This window comes from Ornithodoros turicata, chromosome 2 (genome assembly GCF_037126465.1).
Source record: "Ornithodoros turicata isolate Travis chromosome 2, ASM3712646v1, whole genome shotgun sequence".
In the NCBI taxonomy this organism is placed as follows: domain Eukaryota; kingdom Metazoa; phylum Arthropoda; class Arachnida; order Ixodida; family Argasidae; genus Ornithodoros; species Ornithodoros turicata.
In genome coordinates, this window is record NC_088202.1 from 86,898,558 (window position 1) to 86,924,850 (window position 26,293).

Genomic DNA, 26,293 nt, shown 5'->3' on the forward strand with positions numbered 1-26,293 from the left:
TCTGTACAAAACGGATGTGGCACCGGAAGTTGACGCTAGCACCCTAGCACACCCGTATGTAAATATTAGCACGTGAGTACTGTCATCTGCTTGCGTGAAATAGATAACATTTTTCTGCCTGACAAATTCAGTTCGTATGACTTCTGCAGAATATAGCAGCCTCGTAGCTTCCAAAATAAAAATCATGCTGTAGTGACTGTTTATAGGGCTGTACGTGTCAAGCGGCACGTAGTAAGAATGCGGTAAATGGGGTTCACGGGGGTGTGTACGCCATGTATTGCCAACTGTGGCAATCCGACTGCTCGTTTTTCTCGTTCTTCTGTGAATGTACACATTGTGCCCTTAGAAGCGTACTACTACAGCCCGCAGTGCCTCAGTTTCAAACCCCTCACGAGATGCCGATGACTACAGTATAAGATAAGGCAGCAGAGCGAAATGACGACATGTTCAAACACCTACATTTTACAAGTGACAAGGACCTTAGGCTTGACTGAGGTAAATGTTTCTGCGGCTCGGCAGATGACAATGTGAAAGTTCGTTTCACTGGCCTCGGTGAGAGTTCTCACTTATAAGAAATTAAATTGGTACACATATCGTAAAAGGGTGCAAAAAGTAGACTGGACAACGAACACCTGCATACATACACATACACACGGACAGGCACTCTCTGCACTCTTTTACGATGTGTACCAACAACCAACGAGCCGAATCACGCACTTTCAGGCAGGGCAAAGAAACATCCGTTTTAATAAATTCAAGGAGATGTGCATGTCAAATCCTGCGCCAATTATGGCACATAGCAAATATGCGATTGTGTGTGTGTGTGTGTGTGTGTGAATCAACCTCGTTCAGATGGACTTAGTACAAGCATTTGAAGGATACATTACGTACATAAATTTTTTGTATGAAAACTGCATCTTTAAAGTATTAGGTAATAATGTTAGAATACAATGTAAGAGCATTGCTCCATATATGTAACTGCAAATAGATGGAACAGTGACTTGCAGGGAACAGTGGAATAGTGGACCTGCAATATGAATTATGTTTTCTGTGGCATCCTAAATGAACATCACAATAATAAGTGATTCGAGCACTTGGCTATCGTCAAAGCTTGTGCAAAATAATTAGCCTGTGCATGTCTCAAATTAATGCCAAAGCATCATGTAAACATGTGGTGTGAGTATGTCATTTAGAGGGTAAAAATCTGGTTTTATCTCTTTCAGGAGCTATAAAACAGCATGAAATCAGGTGATATCTGGTGGAAAAGCAGATTTTCAGTTGGAGAATAAAAAAAGGAGCACTTCTCACAGTCTAGATGAACACAAGGTGTGGAGCAGCCATGCTGAATGTACAGTGCCCACTGTTCTCAAGTGCCCATATTGGTGGCTGAATTGGCACTTTGCCAAGTTAGTTTTCAGGGGTTTTAGCAACGAAATAGCACGAAAGGTGTTGATGTGTGCAATTTGTTTCTCAGAAAAAGCTCACATATACATAGCTCGGCGCATTCACCCTTAACTCGCCACTCCGGGTATAACGAGGAGGAGAAGCATGACGCCATGTCACCGATTACGTTACAGAGTCCACGTGTTCTGGTTCACTGGTCAGTGGGGGTCTGCTCCCTGTATCCTTGCCACCGCAAACCAGTTTTGCCAATTCCTCAGGAGAAATGGGGATAGAAGGAGCGGCCGAATCATGATCGAGCCAAAAGCAATGCTCTTTCAGAGCCCCGAACAGCCGAGTAGCAGACATTTCTCTGAACCAATCAGCGAGCACGGACCCTGTAGCGTCAGCGCGAGGTCGCAGGCAGATCACAAGGTTGGTACTGCTCTCCACCACCGTTGCATCCGGTCGTCTTTGCGGTATACAGTCAAACTCCTTTACAACGAAACTCAGGGGACAGCAAAAAAAATTCGCAGTAAAGGTATTTTCGTTAAAAAGGATGTCTATTATTGGACCTATAGGCTCCAGCGGGACCGCAAAAAAAATTTGCTGTACTGGTATTTTCGTTAAAAAGGTGTTCGCTATAAAGGAGTTTGACTGTACTTTGAATTCAATTTCTGCGGTAATTACGTCCATCACTATTTTCTTGACCAGTTTTCAGAATATAGTTGCTTGCAATACAGGAAGCTTACTGTAACAGGACAAGTCTACCAAATTCCAGGCACCATATTAAATTATCGGAACTGTTGTAAGTACACATCTGCTAGTAATATAGAGCTCAGCCACTTTTATTTCACTCACACCAGGTCTCAACAGATTTTGTATTCAATTTGCACACTTATTACTTAATCACTGCATCATATAAGTTAACTTTAATGGTGTGAAAAGTGATCAGTCAGGTATGCCTTGATGGGACTTTTAGAATGGATGCAGATTTCATACCATTGTCAATAATGGGAGTTGCAATATTTTCCCGATGTAACTGTATCTGTGCAAAAACGACATGTACAGGACAACGCCGAGGTAGCTGCGTAAACAGTATAAGGGGATATTTCGGCACATGTTTTTGTAATAAATTTGCTAGTTTGCAGCGTTGTGCTGTTCATGCCTTTTCTTGTCTGTCTCCCTTTTGCATTGATATAGGTATGTGATGATAACACCAACTACCACGTCTTGGACACTTTGGTGCAATATTTTCCTGATGGCCAAAACAGTTCAGTTTACTTTCTGACTGCTCAAACTACAGGTTACAAGTACCAGCTGAAAGACCACTATAGATGGACACATCCATGGACTCAGCAGCAAAATTTAACATGAGTACCACACTCACACATTCATGAGTAAACACAAGACCATGTAAAGACATGTCCTCATACTCTCAGTTACACCACGGCAGCACTTGGCGGCAAATGGAATACACTTCCATCAGAAACGTCTGACAGGTTTAGTTCATGAAGCTTGTGTGTTAACTTGGCACAGGAGTTTGGAATGGAAGACAAGTCAGTTGCGCTTTTGCTGCTATGATGCAGTGGCCGTAGGCTTGTCTTGTTCGAGCAGCGAGTATCGCTTTGTCTGTCTGGGCGCTCACACCGTGTCCGCTTCATACCGCTTGCATGTAGCTTATCCTGAGCAGTCTTCGAGAGTGGAAACTGAAACACACCACCAGCTTGTGCTTGGGCCCTGTATGGCTTACCATTGGTCAAGTGGTTTGTTGTAGTGCTGCAGCTGAAATTCACTTTGCTCAAGAGGAATTTATGGTAGTTCTTTAGAGCTTCATGTACTTCTGCATCTCTTGTACTCTGCACCTTCTCTGCATACGCACAGACATCTCCTAATAGTGAAAGTGGAAATGGTTTGTCAGAAGTTTAGATATAATGTAGTGTATATATATGTACATGGCTTAGGCAGCCCTTATTGTTAAACCAAAAACTAAGTCCTGTGCATCTGATGTTTTATAGTGTTTCAGGAACTATGATGTATAAGTAAAAAATGAAAAAAGGTAATGACTAAGGAGAATATAGGCACACAAAATTGCAAAGCTGAAATTGGTTTCAGTGAAGAGTTATCTTGTTTCTGGGGGAGCTTCAAAACTCTCACGTACCTGACATGTGAGGCTAAAATAATTACCCTATGTTAGACAAACCAATGCAACACATTCATGTGTATTGATGTGTGCACTTGCTCCATGGTAGTTTTTTGCATGCTGAATTAGTTTTTAAGAATATGTGCATAATGCATGTTTCATAGCCTGTGTTTGGGAGTCTAATAAAATTGAGGTTTACTTAAAAGTTGGTTGTGACGTTCTGCAGACTCAATCTTTCTTTCACTAAATTTAAATGAAACAATGCTGTGTGGAAGAGGTATTACTACAAACATCCTGGAGCAGGGCTTTAATGTATTATGAACAAGGAGAAAGTGAGAAAGACACAGAAAATAGTTGCATACTACTGGCTGCACACACACAAATAAAAAGTATGCATAAAAACTTTGTTGTATACAAACCATAAATACTGTTAAGGCAGCTTTGGAACCATCCAGTCCACCTATCCAATACCTGTGCTTGACACACCTGAAAGTAGTGCATTTTCACACACTTTTAACCTTCCTCTATCAGTTTGATGGTGACTAATATCAAATAAATAGATGGCATAGTGTACCTGATGTTGCCTGACAGCATTTTCTGAACATCGCTCAGAGAGCTGCCTCAACTGACTCTCAAGTGATGCAAGCTTTTCAGCATGAATTTTCTCCGAAGATATCAGCTCATCATTATGCTGCTTTTCTACTATCTTGAGTTTCTTCTGGAATTTGATTAGCTTATTCTTGAGCATTGTTTCCCTCTCGTTGAATGCTGTTACTTTTTCAGCATGCTCTGCTCTTGATATGTTGAGTTCCTTCTTGCATTCCTCAAGTTGCTAAAAACAAAAAAAAAGAGCATAACCTGCTTAGAAGTACCAGGCCCAACAGTACCAGAGAGTCAGATTCTTTCCTTTTCTTTTTTTTTATGTTGCATCCATCAGTCTATTAGTGTCCGTATCTACCCAGTATCTGATATGAGCTCTAGAATAATTTGTGGAAGCAGGGAAGTTTTACTTCATTCAGTCTCAGCTGTTCCCGTTTTGACTCCTGCTCTAATGATTCCATTTTCTTCTTCCATGTCATCTCCAGCTCTAGCACAGCACAGTGAAGTCTGTCTTGCTCATTCCTTCCACCACCCTGTTCTAGATCTAGTCCTGGCTGCTTCACAGGACCATTGTTTGCCACACAGAGTTTATCCCTTTCTTGCTGCAATGCCTGAGTGATATTGAAACGGAAAATAAGCTGTTGAAGAGTAACGAGAAAATAATTTACCTGAGTATACTGTTCATGTAGCTTTTTCTGAATCTCTGCTTCAGCTGCAGATATCCGTTCAGTTATCTCTGCTTCTTTCTCTGCAGCCCATTGTTCTCTCATCTTTTTGATATCCTGCTGTAGCTGCTCTTCAACAGTCTTCATCATCTCAGTTTCCCACATTGGTCGCACTGTTTTAAAGAGGTTCATATTAAGGCTTGTCAAGGGCAAGTCAACAGCCCATTTCAGTATGCAGGTGGTACAATGTTCTAACCACCCACAAATTATTTATATATTTTTTTACAACATTTGCTATGTCCATAAAAATGTGGCCACATTTGGCAACATTTTGGCTTAGTCAACAACTTTTGAAAATTTCGGTTGGTAGCCATGGGTTGGTGTATATGCACATTAAAGACTATGTAATCTGTTACACCCTGCTTACCTTGAACGTAGAGCCTGAAGTTTTAGGGTTTAACCCGTTTCTTTCCCGAATTTGCTCCTCGAATTGAAGGTTGCCTCTTTAGGGTGAAACCTGATTTTTATCCGCAAATTGCCCTCACTGAAACGTCTCTAGGAATGCACACTAGCTTGTTTGGCAGCAAACGCAATTACATCACCCTTTGTACCAAACCAGTACAGTGTGTTTGAGTAATAAAGCCTAATTTCTCCCCGAATTTATCATACTCGAAGTTTTTCCACCCGAATTCACATGAATTTAGAACACATGTTGATTTCCCCAATTTTTACTCCCCAAATTGGGAAAAAAAAAATTTCCCGAAAACTTCAGGCTCTAAACGTAGGTCCCTATTACTCCCTACTGACACATAACTAGTGAGCTAGTCTTCAAAACACCATTGAGTGTCAACACTCGTAAGCTCTGATATGTTCAGAACTTGGGGCAGAACTACAAAGCATTAGTGCATTGAAGACATGATGTTTTATTTCACTTATTTATGTATTATGATATCGAGATTAGGGAGAGATGGGTTTATTAAAAAAAATACAGAAAACATGTTGCAAATATGTGACGTTAATGGACACTAATATGTATGGATGTATGTAAACAAATTTACAACACAAATAGCATAAAACAAATTAGCATTCGATTCGCAGACAGCTTTGTTTGACAAACTGTTCCGCTGTAATATGATCCTGGAGAAGAAAGACTATTTAAAGACATTTGTTCAGCAATCATATTCGCAAACTTTCTTTGAATTGTCAATTCTAGAAGACACACAGGCACTGTATAAATATCTATGTCGCAGATACTATGTACAGGGAACACATCCCCTCCCAACATAGCTTTCCTTTCAGTAACACTTCTACCATATCCATACTGAGAGTAGACAAATCTAGCAGTAATGTTGAGAGTAGGGGACTCCAACTAGCATCTTTTATCATGTTGACTGAAGTTTAGGACTGAAATTAAGCCTATACTTAAAGGGGCAATAAACAGGTATACAAGGTGCACTTTCTTCTAATGCAGTGTGATTCGTTGGCAATGGTGAATGTTTTCCAAAAATTGTTGTTGCAAAAAAGTAAATAATGACTCCAAACCGACCGAATATTCATTGCACTCTTTCGCGCTCATGCCCCACCCTGTGATGCCCTGGCGACAATAGCCACACGTAATTTTGACGTCTCGCACCATCAACCATTCAAAATGCGGGACGCTTATAAATTAATTTTATTGCAATATCTGGAAGTGAGGTCGATTGTAAACATCTTTCCAATAAACATCCCAAGGTAGCCAGACCAAATGTACCGAAAGCCTGCAATGTTCCATTTCATGTGTGCACTATGTTTTCAGTGCTGTATTGCTCCGCGAGGTCACCACGATGTTTCCGAAACCGGTTCCTTCGCGAAATGCAGCTTGCCTCAGTGAAGCCTGTCACTGGCTAGGGGAGCGAAATCTCCCCCACCTCCAGCACCTGGAATGTGGTGTTGCTATACATTGGAACATTGTGACGTGAGCCCGTTCCAAGGATGAAGGAGAGACTCACACGGATTATGCTCTTTGAATGGCACTGTTTCGTGGTAAAGACGCTCGCTAGAAGTAAATGGATTTCATATTTGGATATCGCGAGCCACGTTCTTTCATGGAGCATAATACAGTCGACCCCCGCTTATCCGGACTTCATTTATCCGGATCCCGCGGTATCCGGACAAAAGGCGCGGGAACGGATTTTCCTCCATGTATTTTGTTCTCGTTTATCCGGACTTCAGCTTCCGGACTCGGACAAGAATTCAAGGGAACGAAAGTCGAAAATTCTTGTAATCCAGCTTCAGTTATCCGGACTACCGTGAGTAAGAGGAGACGCTGACCCCACTTCGTCACCCTTTTCGCTGTTTCGGGGTTATTCCCGTCACACGTCAGGGACCTACATTCCTCCGTAGGGGAGACAACCGTGCACGATGACCCCCTTTTCTATTGGTGTGCGTTGGGGCACGTTGACCAATCGAGTCATTTGGAAATATCTCGAGGAACTGTCCGGTTCTAGAGGGGAAAACTCCAACCCGAGGGCCTGCTGCTTACGGCCCGTTGAGCTGCGATTCCTGATGCAGAGGCTCACTGCGTCTGCCGTAGATGATGCTGCGGTTTCTGACTACGTTGACGTTGATAAGGATGATGGCGCGTGTGCAGCTATGACTGATGACGGTGTGATTGCTGCTGTTGCCTCCTATCATGTGCAGCAAGACGGTGCCGATGACGCCAGTGAGAAACAAGGCTCAAACATTGACACTTTGCGACCGCACTGACATTCTTCGAACAGCGCAACAGCGTGGCTCAACTCTATGCAATTAGCAAAAGTTTGCAGGAATCGAGTGCCTACACTATTATGTAACAGCTGTCATTGACGAGATTTCTGTGTTTTAATTCAACCTTGCTCTGTAGGTCGTCTCTATTCGGTCGTTTCATTTGTCCGGATGCCCCGGTATCCGGACGATTTCGCCGGGAACGGCACCATCCGGATAAACGGGGGTCGACTGTAATTGGAGAATGTTCATCGAGCTGTTTAGTGCCCCTTTAATTGAGCCTTTTAGGTTAACTTCCAAATGTTCTTAAGCTGTGTGGCCCTACTAGAACACTGCACGGGCCGCATTCTTGGGCCCAGACCCAGCCCGAGCCCAGTCTACCTTTGATTTACCCGCTTGGCCTGCCGGCACCATACACCATACAGGTCCGGGCCAAGCCCGAATATTTTCTAGGTTTCTCGGCCCAGGGCCAGCCCTGCCGGAGCCCGCGAAATTTCTGGGCTACCCGGCCCAGTGCAGAGGGGTGACACAGACTCATGCCCGATGTAGGACACGCATTGCATGGACCCTGGGCCCATAAAGTCAAACCCCAGCCCTTTTAGGACTTTTAGGGTGAGCCTATGCAGTGCTCTAGCGCCTACTACTGACAATTCATCCCATAATAGCATGTTAATGTTGTTAGCAAAACATCAGAAGAACCCACCTCTCTGAAGAGCGTCTGTGAATTCGTTACGCATCCTCTCCTCTGTGTTTCTCACTGCGTCTTCTTTTTCAGTCGTCAGCAATTTTATTCTTTCTTCCAGAGAGCGCTTCTCTTCACACGAGCGAATGTACAATTCTTTGACGTCTTCTATGGTTTGCATCACAGAATCGTAGTTGTGTCTAGAACAGAAAGAGTTACAGTGAATTCATGTTACATTGGTTCAATTGCCCACAGTAATTAACATAAATATTCCTCGCAGGAGCATTTGACTTCAAACAACTCTCCCATGAACCCCTTTTCTTGAAATCACCACATTTCCCAAGTTATTCATATCTATAGCCTGAAGTTTTCGGGAACTATTTTTTTTCTAAATTCGGGGAGTAAAAATCGGGTAAATAAACCTGTGCTCTAAATTCTTGCAAATTCGGGTGGAAAAACTTCCAGTACGCTAAATTCGGGAAGAAATCGGGCTCAGTTACTCAAACTAACTGAACTGGTTCAGTACAAATGGTGATGTAACTGTGTTTGCTGCCAAACAAGTTGGTGTGCATTGCTACAGACGGCTCAGTGAGGGCAATTTGCAGGGTAAAAATCGGGTTTCACCCTAAAGAGGCAACCTTCAATTCAGGATGCAAATACGGGGAAAAAAACAGGTTAAACCCTAAAACTTCAGGCTGTCAGGCTACATCCTGTCTCACCAGCTGGCAGTGGGCCTGCACCCACAGGGAGGAGCAAGCAGAGAATCTACTCATCAGCTCACATGACACTCCGCTAGGATGGTCACATGTGAGTGTCCTCTCCCACATATCCTTCTTAGGCATTATCCGGAATGGGATGCGAACAATTCCATTGCAGGAGTGACCACATCATTCGCCACATGAGGCCACATGAAAACAGCACACACAGTAAGCCGAACAGGCGTGTTGCCGCGAGAACGTCCTTATGTCATCACACAGATGTCGCACATAAGTCTCTCTGCACGGGAACTTGAAATAGTGTGGATTCCAACGCTTTATAATGTCGACAATAAGTTATGCACACAAATGGGCATAAAGTGAAGCAGTGATTCAACAAATTTGGAAATGCACTACATGCAATGCGCTACAAACTGATGCTTGGAAAGTGAACTGTCTCTTTGATGATAGTGCACTATTCCTTCGGCACTCCAAGGGCAGCTTAGTGAACCAAAATTCAGTAAAACTGCAATCAAGTGAACTCTCTCAAAATGTAACCTCCCTGTAATCTCCCATGTGCAGTTGCCGGACAAAAGTTTACAGAACACGCTCCGGCGCATTCCTTCCCCAAAGTGACACGCTAGAAGTGAATGGGACCGGATGGACTTGGAGACATGGGCCTAGGTAATCCAGTCACCTCTATTTGCGAGTCTGTACAGTACCATTTGCTGCTAGAGTGACGCTCTGAGGAAGGAATGCGCCGGAGCGTGTTCGTTAACTTTTGTCCAGCACTGTACAACACAGCACTGTAACCTGTAACCTCCCGTAACAGACACTCCCCTATTGCAGACAGCTGGATTTCTCCTGGCAAGCTTCAGTGCTCTTATTCTCTCCTCTCGGGCACCTCCCTTCAGAGGACAAGAACCCTGGTCCTGTGGATGTCCATACTAGAGAGGTTTCACTGTGTAATATCACGACAACATGCCTTCTCACCAATGAGCAGGAGAGGGTACATACATTTCCTGTCTCAACATGCCCTTCATAAGTTCAGGGGGAAACATGTGTCCATAACAGCACAAATAACCAGTAACTGAGAGGCGTGTGCTCGATTCATGTGAACGACACTACATTGGTTTATTTTTAGGAGTGTGCGAACATTAGAGTTCTCGAATTCGAATCGAATATCAATCACTCCAAGCATTCGATTCGCGAATCGAATATCTAATATTCGGTTTTCCGAATATTCGACTACAGTCAAACTCCTTTACAACGAAACTCAGGGGACAGCAAAAAAAAAATTTGCAGTAAAGGTATTTTCGTTAAAGAGGATGTCCATTATTGGACGTATAGGGCTCCAGCGGGGCCGCAAAAAAATTTGCTGTAGTGGTATTTTTGTTAAAAAGGTGTTCGCTTTAAAGGAGTTCGACTGTATTCCATGAATATGTACGACACCAACCCAAAAGTGGGCTTCACCTGATGCTTCCCCGCATGAGGTGAAGCCGGCTTTACGAAATCGCTAGTGCTGCAGGACCAACACAGGCGGACCATCGTTGTTTAGCGTGAGACAATGTTAGCCCAAGTGAATTGTGTATACTTCCCCTGAGAATGAGGCAGCGGCCCTCCCACGTGCATTTTAGCAGTGGCGGCGGATAATTTTGATTTGGTATCTGGGAGGCTGCCTCGAAAAAGTTCAGACTCTTAGATAATGCCTGCAGCCCAGGGGCATCATGTAAATGTATCACGTAAAATTGAGTAGAAATGTCTCGCTTGTGACAATTAATGGCAGAAAAATTACACTAAAGCCACGGGCTACAAATTGCAAACTTTTAGTGCAAACGGCACGTATTGTAAAATTTGCATGAATATTCGATATTCGATTTGGTATTCGGCATTTTTTCCCCCATTCAATTCGCTATTCGGATTCGCACACCCCCTACTTATTTTATCAACCCCCTTTTTTGTCGCTTAGGCTGTGTTCACCCACACCAACTTTCTACACCAACCATGACCAGCTTCGGAGTTCGTCCGAGTCGGCTTTCACCACCAACCACGACAAACTCAAGTTGCTCCGAATCAGTCGCCGAGAGAAAACTTCAGAGAGGTGGTGGCGTTCTATCCAATCAACGAGGGGAGCATTTCCGTGGTACTCCCAATGGCGTGATGTGATTTCGTTCGTGCCGTACTACATACCTGGCATGAGTTCAAATCCTGCAGGCGCAGCTCGGCAATATTTTTCGTTTTTCTTTTTTTTTTTCACAAATGCCACAAACATATCAATAGGCATTTTTTGAAGATAGTGATGATCTTTTGGCAAAATAAACTAGGGGTGTGCGAATATTCGAGTTCTCGAATTCGAATCGAATATCAAACGCTCGAACTATTCGATTCGCGAATCGAATATCCAATATTCGATTTTTCGAATATTCGACTATTCCACGAATGTAAAAGGACACAACCCGAAAGCGGGCTTCACCTGATGCTTCCGTGCATGAGGTGAAGCCTGCTTTACGAAATTGCCCTCGCTGCAGGACCAACACAGACGGGACGGTGTTTAGTTTAAGATAACGTTATCCAAACTTAGTTTTGTGGACATCGTCTGTGGAAGGGGTGGCGCCCCTCCCACATGCAGTTTAGCGGTGCCGACGAGGGACTTTGATTTGATGTCTATGAGGTTGCCTTTAAAAAGTTAGGGCTCTTGAAAAATGACTACAGCCCACGAACAAGAAGGGTGTCTTAAAGGTGTCCTTTATGACCAAAATTTCAGCAGTGCAACTTCCTCGGGCGAGAGCAAAGGAACTAAAGGGTGTTCCTGGCAAAGCTGAGGCAGGATGCCAATTCGTTTGTTTCAGAAATTGTGGTTATCTGAAACAATTACAGCCTCATCCGTATAACATGCTACTGCCTGACATAAAATTTTGAAATGAAGGTAACTACTCCAGTAAGTGTAAGCTCACCTGAAAAGCAGGAAGCACTCTCATGTAAAACTAAGAGTAGGGGCTTTAAACAGAATAATTGGATGTCTCTCTTGTGACAGTTAATGCCAGAAAAATTACACTAAAGGCATGGGCTACAAAATGGAAACTTTTAGTGCGAAAGTCACATAGTGTAAATTTTGCACGAATATTCGATATTCGATTCGGTATTCGAAATTTCTTCTCCCATTCGATTCGATATTCGATTCGACTTAAAATATTCGGATTCGCACACCCCTAAAATAAACTGATTTAGGTTTGAATAATGGCAGTTGAAGAAAAGGCACCATCAGTTGGATTCGAACTCACACCCTTCGATTGCCGTAAAGATGTTTGTGGGTGGAGCTACCGAGTTGGTACGTGTGAACACGGATATTTCACAGTCTCGAAGTTAGTCATAAGAGCGTTCGTTCGAGTTGGTGCCAAAAGTTGGCCAGTGTAAACGTGTCCTTAGCCATTGGACGCCATAGAGCACGTGTCCCAGAGGCATCATGCCTGCAGTATTTCCTTACGTCATATCCTTAATTCTTGTCTCATATTCCTGAGCAAGATGGAGCTTCTCCTGTTCCGACAAAGAAAGGAGTTCTTCCCTTAGCCTCTTCATGGCAGCATGATGCATTTCTAGAATAGAGTCCTTGCATCTAGAGGATAAAGATGATAACAAAATCAGATAATCTAATTTGCAAAGCGAGCTGATCTAGTTTCATAGAGAGCAGCCAATCGAAGGCTCTTCACATCAAAGAACACGAGATATATGTCAGACAGCCTTCCTTAGACCTTTTAAAGATTGAAATGAAGTTCTTGGGATACATGATGAGTTCTTCTGGCTAGAACAGTTAAATTGGAGAAAGGAAGGTAAAGAAGAGAAAGAGAAGGGGTCAGAAGCTCTGTGATAGATAGCTAACATGCAATAAATAGTGTAAATTTTGGGCGTAAACAGATAGCATGAAATGGAAAATAAGCCACTTGTTAGAAACACTTTCCTTTTTAGGTGTTGCTCAATTGCTAGGTATGCATGTCTGCAACATGACATGTTGCTGGCAGTATATGTGGTGACCTCACTTAAGCTGAAAGCCTAGATCTGTGCGTCAGAATGGCAGTGTGCCATGCTCTTGTAGTTCCTATTGCATGGTGCTCAAAATTTATTAATGCAATTTTTGCATATAATTTTGCATGCAACAACACAAATTTAATAGTGCAATTAGCCAATATCAAGAATCAACGATGTTGATATTCTGATGTAATCACTACCATGTCAGGGCACGAGACAAAACAAGTCTCAGTCCAGCCTCGTCCAATTCATTTTGTCTTGTCTCCTCTTTGTTCTGAAGATTCAGGGAGATGTTGCCCACAATTAGCCTATATCAGCTTGCTCATGTCCTGTACATATGTTCCATTATCCTTAGAGCCCGAAGTTTTAGGGTTTAAACCGAATCTTTCCCGAATTTGCACCCCGAATTGAAGGTTGCCTCTTTAGGGTGAAATCAGATTTTTTATCCGGCTAATTGCCCTCACTGAGACGTCTGTAGGAACGCACACTAACTTGTTTGACAGCAAATGCAGTTACATCACCATTTGTAGCAAGCCAGTACAGTTAGTTTGAGTAGCTGAGCCAAATTTCTCCCCGAATTTAGCATACTGGAAGTTTTTCCACCCGAGATCGCATGAATTTAGAGCACGTGTTTATTTACCCGATTTTTACCCCCCGAATTTAGAAAAAAATATTCCCCGAAAACTTCAGGCTCTACTTATCCTTTATTACAAAGTAGTTAAATATGAATTTTACATTTTTTTTTCTTTTTGCAACAACTTAGCCTGCCTATCAGAAAACAATATCCAAAAAGTGTAGTCCAAGTATAAATAGGTGATTCACACCTATTCTTGGTCTATAAAATATCCTCCTTTTTCACTGACAACACAAAAATTTTCCTCAATATACAGGAGACTTCCTATGACCTGAAAAGATTGCCTTACATGTCAACCGCTTGTGCCTTTTCAGCAGCACACGTATACAGTAGTGACTCCCTCTCTGCTCTCAGGCTGGCTTCATCTCGCTTTGCTTTCTGGTAGGAGTCATCCATATCTCTAATTTTCTGTTCAAGCACCTGAAGGTGAAACAAATCTCATTTATTCCCCAGGACAGCATGAACTCGATAAAATGCGAAAGAATAACACTACCTTTATTTGCCTGACAAGTTCGTCATGCTTCAAGTCCTGAAACTGAGACTCGGTTTCTGACCCATCACGCCCTTGCAGCTTTTCCTGAAGTCGAGCTACCTCGTCCTAGTTCAAGAATAAATTGTGTCGATTCGCTTTAATTTACGAATTGCTAAAGTGAATGTCCGTAATTTTAGTTCACTACAGTGGCTCTCTGATATTGCACATCTTTGGTCAGAAGGCTACCCAGAGTGAGAGCATTTTCCCCCGACAAATCACCATCATAGAGACATCCAAAATAGCTTGCACCACAGACAAGGCCGGCGTGAGAAATGACGGGCCCTGGGGATGAGTCCTGCCCGGGCATCACCTGGTCCCAGCAACCGCCAGGCCTTGGGTCGGGCAGGCCCCTGAAAAGGCCAAGACCCCAGGGCTCCATCCCCAACCCCCGCCCTTCTCGGCAGCCCTGGTCTCAGACATCACACATGTTCATGTTCAAGATGTCACTTTGGAGGGCACCCAACTATGGATGTCCTGGGGTCATTCTATATGGAAATTTTGTTGCTTTGCCTGAGGTTTGCTCAGGTTTATGCGATTTTCTTCTTGTTCTGTCTCCACAAGCCCTCTTTAACCCACATTGTTAAGAAGTGCATGTAATAGGAGATGTTCATTCAGTCTCCTCAACTACGAAAGATAGGAAAAGAAAGAATATCCAAACTAACATCCAAAACAAAGGAAATAAACTCCAAAAAGTATAGATTCTATGCACAGTCCCTTGCCTGCTAGCAAATTGGCATCCCCATCTACATCTGTACTCCTATACCTTATGCTTGCATTACCTCAGAGAGCCTCGATTTTTTCCTGAGTTCATTTAACTCCTTGCTGGCTGCTTCCAAAGCTTGCGACGTATTCCGGTACTCTCCCTGTAGTCGAGTCACTTCCTGTCTGCACATTTTTATCATGAACACAGCTTCATTTATATCCAGCTTCATTTTAGAGCTGCACCCACTGTAATGTCGAAACGTATGTCTAATCAGCATTATTTTCGTTCTATAACCACCATGGTACTTTATTCACCTTCTCTGAGTTGCCTCCAGGAAAAACCCCAAATTTCTGTCTTTATCTGATGGTGACACAAAAAGCTTTTGCAGGCCGAATAATTCTTCCTGAAACACATAGGGGTTAGTTACGACCCAAGCCTTTTGAGTTATTTCAATGGGCTAATAATGAGTGTTATTTTTCAGCAAATACTAAGGTAAAATTGGACACTATCTTAAAATTCAAGTCACCTTCTGGAATGCAAAAGTGAAACAAAGTTAAGAGTTGTTGTACAGCTTGAGGGGAATGCCACATAGTAAATTCTGGTTTCCTTATGAACATTCCCATTGGCAACAAGGCACACTTGTTATCATGCATATGTAGGGTTCTTCGTTTTCGGGTTTTATGATTTTTCAAATTCGGGGGGAATCGGGTGCTATCTACACATGAGAATTCGGGGAGAAATCAGGTGCTATGATCTCTGTTTGGCATGTCATCGGGGAATTCTCGGGTGAAACGAAAGATATACGAAACAAGCCACTGCTGTGACACTGGGACGAGAAACAAGAATCTTTATATTTCCGCTTGGAACTGGGGCAGTGAATAACCGCGGTATTCAAAGACTTGCCTGAGCTCCACAAAAGCTCGCCTTTGACTCCTGCAGGATTAGATTATAAAAGGAGGACAAATAGGTTGTCACAAATAGCCCCCTTAGCTGATATTATGATTCACCTTTCCGACAGTTTACCTAGAACAAGTTGAAGGATCACAAGGATTTCAGGTAGATATTAGGTTTTACCTGAATTCTCGAAAACTTTTTCGGGGGAGGGGGGGAACTATCGTGAAAAATCGAGTTTAACCCAAATACGAAGAACCCTATGCATTTGCAACCTGTCCTGTAAATTGAATTAAACTACGTATTGCTTATGGCAGTAGGACTAAGCGAGGAATATACGAGGGGTGTTCAAGTCAAACCGGGACTTTCTGTCTCCTGAGTGTACAAATGGATCGAGCTACTTCTTTTTCATCATTTTCACACGCGACAGGCCTCCGCGTTCACCACGTGGTGGTCCAAGGTTTGTGCAAAACAGAGGACACGTGCTGGACGAGATGGCCGACAACGAGGTGAGCGTGCACATCGAACAGCGAATTGTCATGGAGTTTCTCGTGAATGAAGACGTAAAGTCATCTGAAATTCACAGGAGACTTCAGGCTCAGTATGGCCACGATACACATAGCCACAGCAAAGCGTTTGAGTGGTGCAAACGGTTCCAAGACGGCCATACATCAGTGCAGGACGATCCCGGCCGGGGCGGCGCAGAGCCCAGTGTCAGAGTTCCTGAGAACATTTTTGGAGCGCCCGATCCTCAAGAACCGATGGATAACAAGTGTCGAACTGGCTCGAAAGACGGACCTTTCTGTGGGAACGTTGAACACTATCATTCATGAACACCTCCAGTTTCGGAAAGCCGGGCCTCATCACCAAAGGAGTCCTCCTCCTCCTACAGGACAATGCACGCCCGCATACCGCACATCTCACGACAGGCACCTTAGAGGAACTTGGCTGGGAGTTGTTGCCACATCCCCCTTACAGTCCAGACCTCGCCCCCAGCCATTTCCATCTCTTCGCACCACTGAAGGCCTTGCTTGGGGGCCGCCACTTCAGCTGCGACGACGAGGTCAAGAATGAGGTCAAGAATGCGGTCCGATCATGGCTGCTACGCGCCGGTAAGGATTTCTACACTGCTGCCATCCAAGCCCTCGTGAAACGCTGGGACAAGTGCATTAGTGCAGCTGGAAATTACGTTGAAAAATAAAACTAATTTCTCGCCTCTAAGTTCATTTTACTTTTGCGAAAAATGAAAAGTCCCGGTTTGACGTGAACACCCCCCATATTAGCAGTTTAATTTATTATGAAAGCTAGACAGGTAGCAGCTCCAGCTAACACTGTATGTGACAATCCTTAGTTTTGCAGCACTGAAACCAATGTTTTTATTTTGTTTCTTGTGTCCCTGAAATATGCATGCATTCGTAAAATGAATTCCATTTCTCCTTTGCCATGCTGGCTTTTCAGGATAGCTGTTATTACAAGCAGTTTAGAAATAATAAAATATGAATCTGCACACTACGTTAACCACAAGTGATACGTGAGTAACCTCAGTTGTAACAATGACTAATGTGACTGATTATAACCTCAAGAAATTTTATCTTCTGGCACTCTGCCTCCCTTTCATCCTCCAGCTGCTTCATTTGTTGGAGGAAATCATCCTTAGCTCTGGATGGCCCTGCAGAGTTTGAAACGTAAGCACAAAGATTTACTTTGAACTATTTGTATTACCAGTACTGTGTGCTAAGATGTCTTGACATTGCTTCTGGCTGAAGTTCAAGGACTGTGTAAGCCTGTTGATTATGTCAGATTTCTCCAAGAGCTTTGCTTCAAACAATTTTTCCTGCTCCTCCAGCTTCTTCTTCAGTCGCTGCACTTCTTCAATCTAAGGCAATAGGAAGCGTGCATTTTGTCAACCATGGGTTCTGCACGTATCAAGACTGTAACCTGTTTTGCGCACATTATTAATCTGCGATGAAAGGCGGATATCTTTATGTCCTCTCCAACTTAGACAGCACACAAATCTTATAGATCATTCATACCTATGTGTCACTATCCAAACAAAAATTTATTTGTTCAACAGACTTTTCTCGGTAAAGTGCATGTGAAGTATCCACATATTGCTACACAACTTTTCTCGAAAACAATTTACTAAAATTCAGGTATATCAGGAATTTTACTCAGTTAAAGCTCGCCACTTTTTTGTCAACTACAGCCGAAACCAATGCAAGACAGGCCCTTCCACGTTCCTACTAATTATGATATGGAGTAGTTTTACACACAAGATGAGTCAGGTTATAAATTTGACTAAATGCTGCAGATTAGGACCATCTCTATGTTTCCTTTGGCCCTGTTCAATACACACTGGGAGGTAGCTCTTGCCACTCATATTGCAGCTGATCAGAGTGACTTGCAAAGGAAACCTCATGAAAGCTGGAACAAAAGCTGACATCGCCACTATATTTGCGTGCCTTGGGGGATTGGTAATGGAAAATAGCAGAACCAAGTGAAGTTGTCCCCAGGTATCCTTGAAGATATCCCTGGGTACTGCAATATCACACTTCACCAGTCACCACCAAGTGGCACGCTAGTGGTTTGAAAGGATACATGCCCATAATTTGAATTATCCTGTGTGAAAGTTGTTCACTCCTCGAATATTAAGATAAAAACAGCTAGGTGTGATGGGCAAGCTTCAACTTGTGGAGAAACCAAAACAATAAAACTACTAAGAACAGGCTGGTGGTGCTACAGTATGTGTCACGCAGAGTACAAATAATCTTGGAGGAATAACATGTGGTAGCATTCATACACCTAGCTCTATTGTGCACTTGCCTTCGAGGTCAGTTGCTTGTTCATCTGTGCTATCTGTTGATTCAAGCTGTACAGCTCTTCGTGGTTCTTTTCTTTCATGTTGCGTATGACATTTTCATAGTCTTTCTTTATGTACAGTAAGGCGTCAGACTGATTCAGTTGTGACAACTGCTCCTGCAGCATTTTAATAGTGGACTCTGCTACTTGCATCTTGTGTATTGCCTGTGGGTATGGCATACATGATTTCTGAGGGCTCAAAACTGAATGGCACTTATTGTATACCTCCTCATAATTGTTCTTCTCAATCTCGAGCTGACTTTCCAATGTGGTAACTTTGACCGTTAGCTCTGCACTTTCACTACTCTTATCCGAAATCACCTGATGAGCCTGGTTAAGGCTTTCTAGAAGATTTTCTTGCTGAGCTGCAAAATAAGTCAGAAAGGGTAAATAAATGCGTTATTTGTTTCCACTGGGAAAAGTTACCCTTTGCTGCATTTAGGTCTTCCCTCAAAGATGAGATTTCCAACTGAGCAGTCTGTTTCACGTTTTCGAGCTCCATGGAGAGTCGTTCCACTTCCCTCATCCGAGCCTTGTACATCACTTGAAGTTGAACATACTGATCTGTATGAGGGTTTGTGTAAGCAAGCCTGATTATTCAGATCTAAAAGTAACTGCTAATAGGTCACCTTTGCTACTACTTTTATTGAAATACGACACAGACAATTTTAGAGTCGTTAGGTCGCTCTTATGTACCGTGTAAAGCTCTCCAAACAATCTTAATCTTGTGAAAGTTTTTAAAGTGTAGCTCCAAGGTAACTGAAAAACACTTCTGATCCCTGTGTATAAGATGAACCAAGAAGGCACACTTTACACAAAACAAGAAAGGAGCCAATAGAGCAACACTGTGCATTTTCCCGCACTTCACACAGCTTTGTGATTAATCACAGATTTTCTGGAAAGGAATAAAAAAAAAGGCATACAACAACAGGAAGCACAACACAAAACTTCCTGTCTTCTGTGTCTTTGCTGCTTGCAACAAAATACTCTATGTTAGCAACAGAATTCATAAAATGCAGAAATTTGAAATGAAATGGAGCATGTGCGCCTTCTAGCCTCTCCCGTTTTCATTAGTCATGTATCAGTAGAAGTGCGCTCGGGTGCAGATATACCCACAGTTTTACGATTTGCGGTTAAAAATTCATTGTCACAACGGGTTGCAGGTAAAATTCAGGTGTACCAGCAATGCGTCCGCAGGTAGTGCAGGTAAACCCGCATCACCCACTAAACTAACTTTCTAACACACTAACATACTAATTAATTTTGGCATTTTCCCCAGTTTTCATTGAATACAATACTGTACCTGCAAAAGTAAACTTTCTCGCATATCACATGGTCATTTCACCTTTCAAAAGGGCACCTTTGGCATTCACTTGAAAAACTGACAAGTTCGACAATGACCATTAAGCGAGTACAGAGGGCCAACCAAAATACTTTCTGTTTAAGACATCTGATTGAAGTACATGCGTCAATTTGCCGAACAGCACAAAAGTTTTTGATGCATGCAATTTTTTGCCCAGGAAAAAAATGTACACAAACACAGCCGCGGTCGTTCACTCTCAACTTGCTCAGCAGGGTGTAACAAGAAGGAGAAGGACGACTGATGGCACCATAACATCAGTGCGGTCAGTCAAGGTCAGCACATGCCTTTTTCTTTTTGTGTGTGATGGCTTTCTCCTTTTGTAGTTGGTAAACCTGTTCCCTAAGGTCTGTGCATGGAGGATTTCATTGTCCCGCCGGAGTTTCCCTGTGTGCGGTGCTTCTTCAAAGCCCTGAACAGCTGACTAGCAGACGACATTTCTCTGAACCAATCAGCGAGCGCGGACGGTATGTCATCAGTGGGGTGAATTACTTCTCATGGTGCATTTTACTGACCTACTTAACAGTTTTACAGAAAGAAAATAGGATGTTAAAAATGACTCCTGTGCTACTTTAAGCGAAACAGTACGCTCTTGTGGAGATCTTTCTCATTTCTTTCCACTCAACTCTATCCGGCAACACACGAGCTGATCATCTTACAATATCGTGGTCACATTGGACAAGCCCTTACCATGTCTGTCGTTCTCCCCTGCAGACTCTAAAAACGAAACTTCACCGCCTGACATACTCAGTACTAACCATCATTATGAATGATATCGTTCTCCTTTGTGATTCGTTTCACAGTTTTCCTGTTTGTGAGCAGAAATTCAGTGACGCTGCGGGTTGTGGGTAAAATGTGGGTACACCCGCACTGCATACGTGGATATACCTGCATCACTGGCTGTGGGCTGCGGGTGCAGTGTGGGTATGAATTTACTTACCCAAACTCAGCCCTAGCTGCCGGCTACCCAAACATCTGTTTCGGTTTCATGCCCTATCAATTGTCGCGTTAAATTCTCTACCTAATTCCCATTCATTCCACAAAATTGGATTGATATCTTATCAGGGCACACTAGAAATGAGTTATCATCACATACGGTGGGCCATCAGACACAGAAATTGGTATAAAAAAAAGTCACTGGTATAGATCTCTGTTCACAACATGACACAGCACGAATAAGGACAGAACTTGAACATGAAAACAAAACTGCAAAGAGTTCAAAGCTTTACTAACCTGTCTTACTGCTACAGCTTCCACTCTCCGTCTGCTGCGGGGTCATGTGGTCGCTATTTGAGCTACCAGCAACAAAATTTCCAGTGTCTCCTCCTCCACCACCATAGACAGCAGGATGGTGACGACCATAGCCATTCATGTAGGCGCCTTGATGGCCCCTTGGTATTTGAGCACCGTCCAACATATCTCTCACATTGTGGTGGCCGGTGTCTCCATTTGCCGCAGCATTGCTCATAATGTGTTGGTTGCTTCTGAGCATGGCCATTGTATACCCGGGAGTGGCTTGAAAAGGCATGTTCTGGTAGTTCTACAAAATTATAATGAATCATTCGCACCATATGTTTCAATGTATATTTTTTACGGTACTGGCTGCTTAAGATTTGCGATACTCTCATTTTTGTGACAAATTAGAGCATGAGTGCATGATGCTTGACAACATGTTAGGAAAGAGCTGCACGTGATGTATCTAAGTCAACCCACAAACATCTACAAGCAGAGCAAAAGCTTCAAAGCTCATTATCCTGCAGGTAAGTCTCCCAGAAAGTACTAAGAAATCGCTATTTCACAACTTTAGTGCATCACAAAGGAAAAGTAATTTTAAAAGACATGTTGATCAATGCTGTCATAACACTTGTCAAGGTGCCTACCTACCTGCCATACCTAGCTGCCGAACGGACATTCTAGCATTACATTTCAATAATACAAAAGCTTTCTACAGATTTTCAATGTGGAGATGCACATGAAGGCATATTACATTGTTTAAGAATTGTTACCTGCCCCTCAGTAATAGGTGTAGAAGCAGCCCCAACATAGCCCATTTGTGGTGTTTGAAGGTATCTGTAATGAATATGAAAACAACTATCAATTCACATTTCTGGCCAAAAAAGGTGGAGCTCAGCAAAACAAATCTAAATTACCCTGACTCCTCTGTGTTATGTCCACTTGCATAATCATCGTCATCGGAGAAGCCCCCTAGGTCATCGAACTCATTTGCGACAGCCTCCTCAAGCTTTAAGAAAAAAGGAACCTTATGTAACGTTTCAGGTGAAGGTGTTCAACAGCTGCACATTTATTGGAATGGCTCTTTCTTTCTTCTTTTTAGATGAGCCCCTCTCAACACTATCTAACACTGGCTGCTGTGCCTGAATGCAGGCCAGGATAGGTGAACTGCTCATAAAACCAGGACATTATCGATGCTTATTTTTAAATGTCGCATCATAAAGTTCTTCCTACGACTGTTACAACATTATAAACAAAATGCTACCTCTTGTTCTTTTTTTCGGACCTCCTCTAAATCTTCTACAGCCTCTTGCTGATGTTCGATATGAAAGTCCAGTGTCGGATTATTTCCGTTCAGCAGGCTTATTGGTGGGTCCACTGCGTTAACAAAACCATACCACAAGTTGCCCAAACATTAATACATTTTGATATTCATAATTAACAAATCAACAGAGCATCATGTGGTGTGCACAAAAATTAGTAATTCAATTAATTTTGACTTCTAGGTTGTGAAGACAGAGCAAAAGGTTGTTACTTCAACTTCGTGATTTCCTGGCCTCGTTACCCTAACCTAAAGAAAATGATAATTCGTGCCTACTCCTTGAGAGACAAGTATGACCGTGATCGTCGCTACAGTAGCTAATCTCTGGATTAATTTATTGCAACAATTTGCATTTTTGCTCTTTAACGTGTGACAAAATCTCGATTGGCACATGGTCCATGGTCAGTCATGGTTGGTCTAAGGTCCTTCACGGAAAACAGCTACTGAAGAACCTCAAACAGTGATAAAAGGCATAGATTGAGAAGTTACCCGTCAAAAAGAACTCTTTACAAGTTAAGTTACCGTGTGCAAAATGTAACTAAGTTAATAACGAAGTTATTCTGCCTGAAACATAACTCGCAGTTACTGAGTTACCTAAAAAAAAAACGAGTTACTTCCAAGTTACTTCGGACACAAAATAGCATTACGCAGGTGCAGCGCGCATGAGCAGTTGAGTTAGACCTTGAGTTGCCTGCGGACGAGTGCAACACGCTCAGATCGTTTTCGTTTATGTCCAACAATAGACCTCTCCTTGTTTGTAAACAAATGACGTCATAGTGTCTGACAGCGCCACAAATTTGGTAGAATTGAACTACGCTCGAAGCTAGAGGTGAACAAGGTCGCGCCCGAAATCCATGGTCTCGAGGAGATTACGATATGGTCCCTTAAAGGGACGCGACCCTCGGTTCTGCTTTTCTTTCAATGGGAGGCAGCGAACAAGAGCCCGTTCGTGGAACCCAGCCCTCTCCATCCGATTTGTTTCGGTTTCAGTCTGTCTGCCAAAGTCATGATGACGTTCCTCTGGTAGAGCTCTATTCGAACGCTTTGCATCTTACTCCCTGTGGGCGCACAATGGTTCAGCTTCATTTCAATGGCAGCGGTTCTTACTTCCTGAATAAAATACTGTCACTGATTGAATACCACGTTTTATGGCAAAAAATGCAATGAAGGAACCGGAGAGAAAGCAAGAAAATATGTGGATGTGAGTGAAAAGTGAGTTAAAAGTAACTTGGAACTTAACTTATGTTACTTTGGCAAAGTTACCTGAAAAAGGAACGAGTTCCTCTGAAAGTTACCACGGCGCAAAAGTACAGAGTTAAGTTACAAGTTGCCAAAAAAAGGAATTTAGTTACAGTAACGAGTTACTTGTAACCTAGTTACCTCGAACTCTGGATAAAAGTACATATGATGTTTGTGTACTCCATATTTAAATGACCTAAATACTGTAATGTTTCTTCAGAGGTGTTTGTGTGTGGGGGGGGGATCCCCCAAATCCCCCCTGTGTTTCTTCAACTTGATGGCATCAAATCGGTATTGGTACTACATGACATCCCATGACAGGAAAGCAGATATGGTCAAGCCACGGCCCCTCGATCGCTCTCTCAGAGGAGCGATCGAGGGGCCGTGGTCAAGCAATCCTGTTTCAAAGCGATAAAAAGCTTTGTTTGTGTGAGGAAATGCGATGGATACCATGTTGGTTATGTGGGCTCAAAAATGTTGAGTATAGCGTATTAGTGGTGATGCATGGCAAAGTACTAAGGGCAATGATCTGGTCGCAGCTGACCTCAACTGATGTCTCATATCGCACGGGTGGAAAACAACAGTAACTAACCATTGGAAACTGACTTACTCGTTTGGCAGCTGGTAAACTCAGACTACGAAGCTGTTTCCTGTGCCACGAACAGCTCAAGTGTCCCTTTTAGATGTTCTGTCAGATCTGATGCAAACACGGTGTCTAATGCTGGAAAGCATTTCATTATATACAAGTTCTTTGCTCACAAAATACGCCGAAAGAGCACAAAAAAACCACCCATCCAAATATAAGCGCCATCGCGCTTCGCAACTGGCAACTGGATTGGATTTTACCAGGCGCGAAAGACGCGGGACAATGTTGCCGGAACTGGCAAAGCGAAATACCTGCCAGTGCCAGATTGCAATAACACTTTATTTTGGTGATCATGAATGCCTGCCAGCTTAAAATGTCGACGTTGTCGACGAAGGGTGAAGGCGAATGGAAGGGAGGGAAAGAATGTGAGGGGGCGAGGAAACTAGTGGAAGAGACCGGTGTTGGCCCAGACAGAACACTTTCTCCTGTGGACGTTCGAAACAGATCCCAAGGTCCATATCCGGAAATCTATATCCACAGGATATCTGGTCGCGGCTGTTTCAAGAATTGTCCGAGCTAGATCCCTGTCGGGATGTTACACGGATAATTTATTGCGGGAAAGAGAGAAACGGGTGGCGATGTAGCACTGCGAAGTTTGACTTTCGAAGTACCAGCTGAATGTCTCTAACCAAAACCAGTAGGAAACACAGACATTGTCTTAATAGCGAGTTAATACACCGAGCAATTTCTCACTTCGTTGTTGTTCGGATGCTCGCGAGACAAGCAGTATATAGTATCTGTTCTCTCGGAAGGAAATGGCACTGCCTTTCGAAGTGAGCTTCTGGGACAGGGTTGTCCTGTCGGAGCTTTTGTATATATTTTTTTCTGACTAAAACGTTGCGTTCGTTCTCCGTCACGGCGTGTACGAAAAACAAAGAGGAGCAACAGAAATTAAAAGGTGCGGAGGCGGGGATTAAAAAAAATGGCAGGCAGGACAAACGGCGGATATATGTGGGAAGTCGGAACCGTGGCCACTCGGAAATGTGGGGGACGTCCGTCGGAAAAATGTCTGTCTCCCAGGGAGATCCGAATTTCCGTCAAAGGATATCCACAGGAACACCCCGAGAGGGTTTGTTCTGTTTGGGGGGGGGGGGGGGGTAAATTGAAACCCTGTGCTTGAAAAAAAAACCTCAAACAGGGAAGAGAGAGGACGGAACAGCAGGTGCAAAACTAATTTCTCGTCGCGGAATGAAAGCTATCATTACCTTGAAAGTAACACAAAAGGAACGGGACTGGTTCGATACGCCAAAATTTACGAGTTGTCGAAAAAAAATGTCGAAACCACAATTTACGCTCTCCCCCCCTCTCCTTCTCAAGAGGTGCAAAACGGAGGTGGATGCCCAATCATCACAGGGAAAACCGAGAACAATGGGGAAACAGAACAGGGAAAGCGCAAGCGCTTTTGCATTGCTGTAGAGGTCTACGTCAACGTCTTTCCTATCGTCTTTCTACTGAAGAATATTCAGTGCGAATAGTAGAATATTAGATCGTGGGCGGTAATGTGAGACCACCGGTATACAAATGCAAAGTTTCATTGCGAAAGCATTGCGAAAAAAAAAAAGACTCAAACAATCAACAAATCTTTAAATGGAAAGGTTGCTCCGTGATATGGTTGAAATAAACATGTCTTGCAGGAGCATTTGACTTCAAACAACTCTCCTACGAGCCGTTTCACTTGAAATCGTCATATTTCCAGAGTTATTTCCAGAGTACCCGCAGCTACGGGGAAGAGCAACCCGAGAGTCTCCCCATCGGCTCGCGAGACATCACCGCTGCGACGTGTCAGCGTCCGACAAGGGAGACTCTTTTCGGCTGTAGTTCGAGTCACACGGGCTCCGCCTCTCGGCGAACGTCATATGTCACGTGAGAAAGTCGCTTCTGCCCGCGCGCAGGCCGCTGGCGATTCTTCTTGCTGCGGAGTGATGGGGAATGTGCACATGTGGAC

General features: G+C 43.3%; 1 protein-coding gene and 1 long non-coding RNA gene across 8 annotated transcripts; one reads left to right on the forward strand and one right to left on the reverse strand.

The window, feature by feature from the left end:
- Window positions 1–12: 12 nt before the first annotated feature.
- LOC135385685 (uncharacterized) lies at window positions 13–3,734 on the forward strand. Of its 7 annotated transcripts, XR_010420473.1 has the most exons (5): window positions 98–495; window positions 1,224–1,406; window positions 1,578–1,815; window positions 2,095–2,188; window positions 2,584–3,734. It is a non-coding gene; the product is annotated as an uncharacterized LOC135385685 (long non-coding RNA). The 7 variants fall into 7 exon arrangements; XR_010420474.1 differs by lacking the exon at window positions 98–495 and adding an exon at window positions 13–72 and having other exon boundaries at window positions 1,578–2,188; XR_010420472.1 differs by having other exon boundaries at window positions 92–552; window positions 1,578–2,188.
- Window positions 2,213–24,547, reverse strand: LOC135385682 (centrosomal protein of 152 kDa-like). The gene is made up of 21 exons (XM_064615139.1): window positions 24,313–24,547; window positions 22,407–22,519; window positions 22,060–22,151; window positions 21,916–21,979; window positions 21,143–21,449; window positions 18,976–19,113; window positions 18,775–18,914; window positions 18,514–18,714; window positions 17,413–17,566; window positions 17,268–17,359; window positions 15,114–15,202; window positions 14,876–15,044; window positions 14,058–14,162; window positions 13,854–13,984; window positions 12,392–12,520; window positions 8,234–8,412; window positions 4,792–4,961; window positions 4,534–4,734; window positions 4,098–4,355; window positions 3,943–4,009; window positions 2,213–3,271 (listed from the first exon to the last, which is right to left on the reverse strand). Coding segments are annotated over exons 1-21 (3,249 nt in total). The 5' UTR covers window positions 24,314–24,547; the 3' UTR covers window positions 2,213–2,822.
- Window positions 24,548–26,293: the final 1,746 nt, after the last annotated feature.

Bases quoted from the DNA above. Each gene is read 5' to 3' on its own strand.
- LOC135385682 (XM_064615139.1), bottom strand. The intron at 13,985-14,057 runs GTAGTGTTATTC...TTTCACCTTCAG, and splicing joins AACTTGTCAGGCAAATAAAG to GTGCTTGAACAGAAAATTAG. The intron at 3,272-3,942 runs GTTTGTATACAA...TTTCACTATTAG, and splicing joins CTGCCTTAACAGTATTTATG to GAGATGTCTGTGCGTATGCA.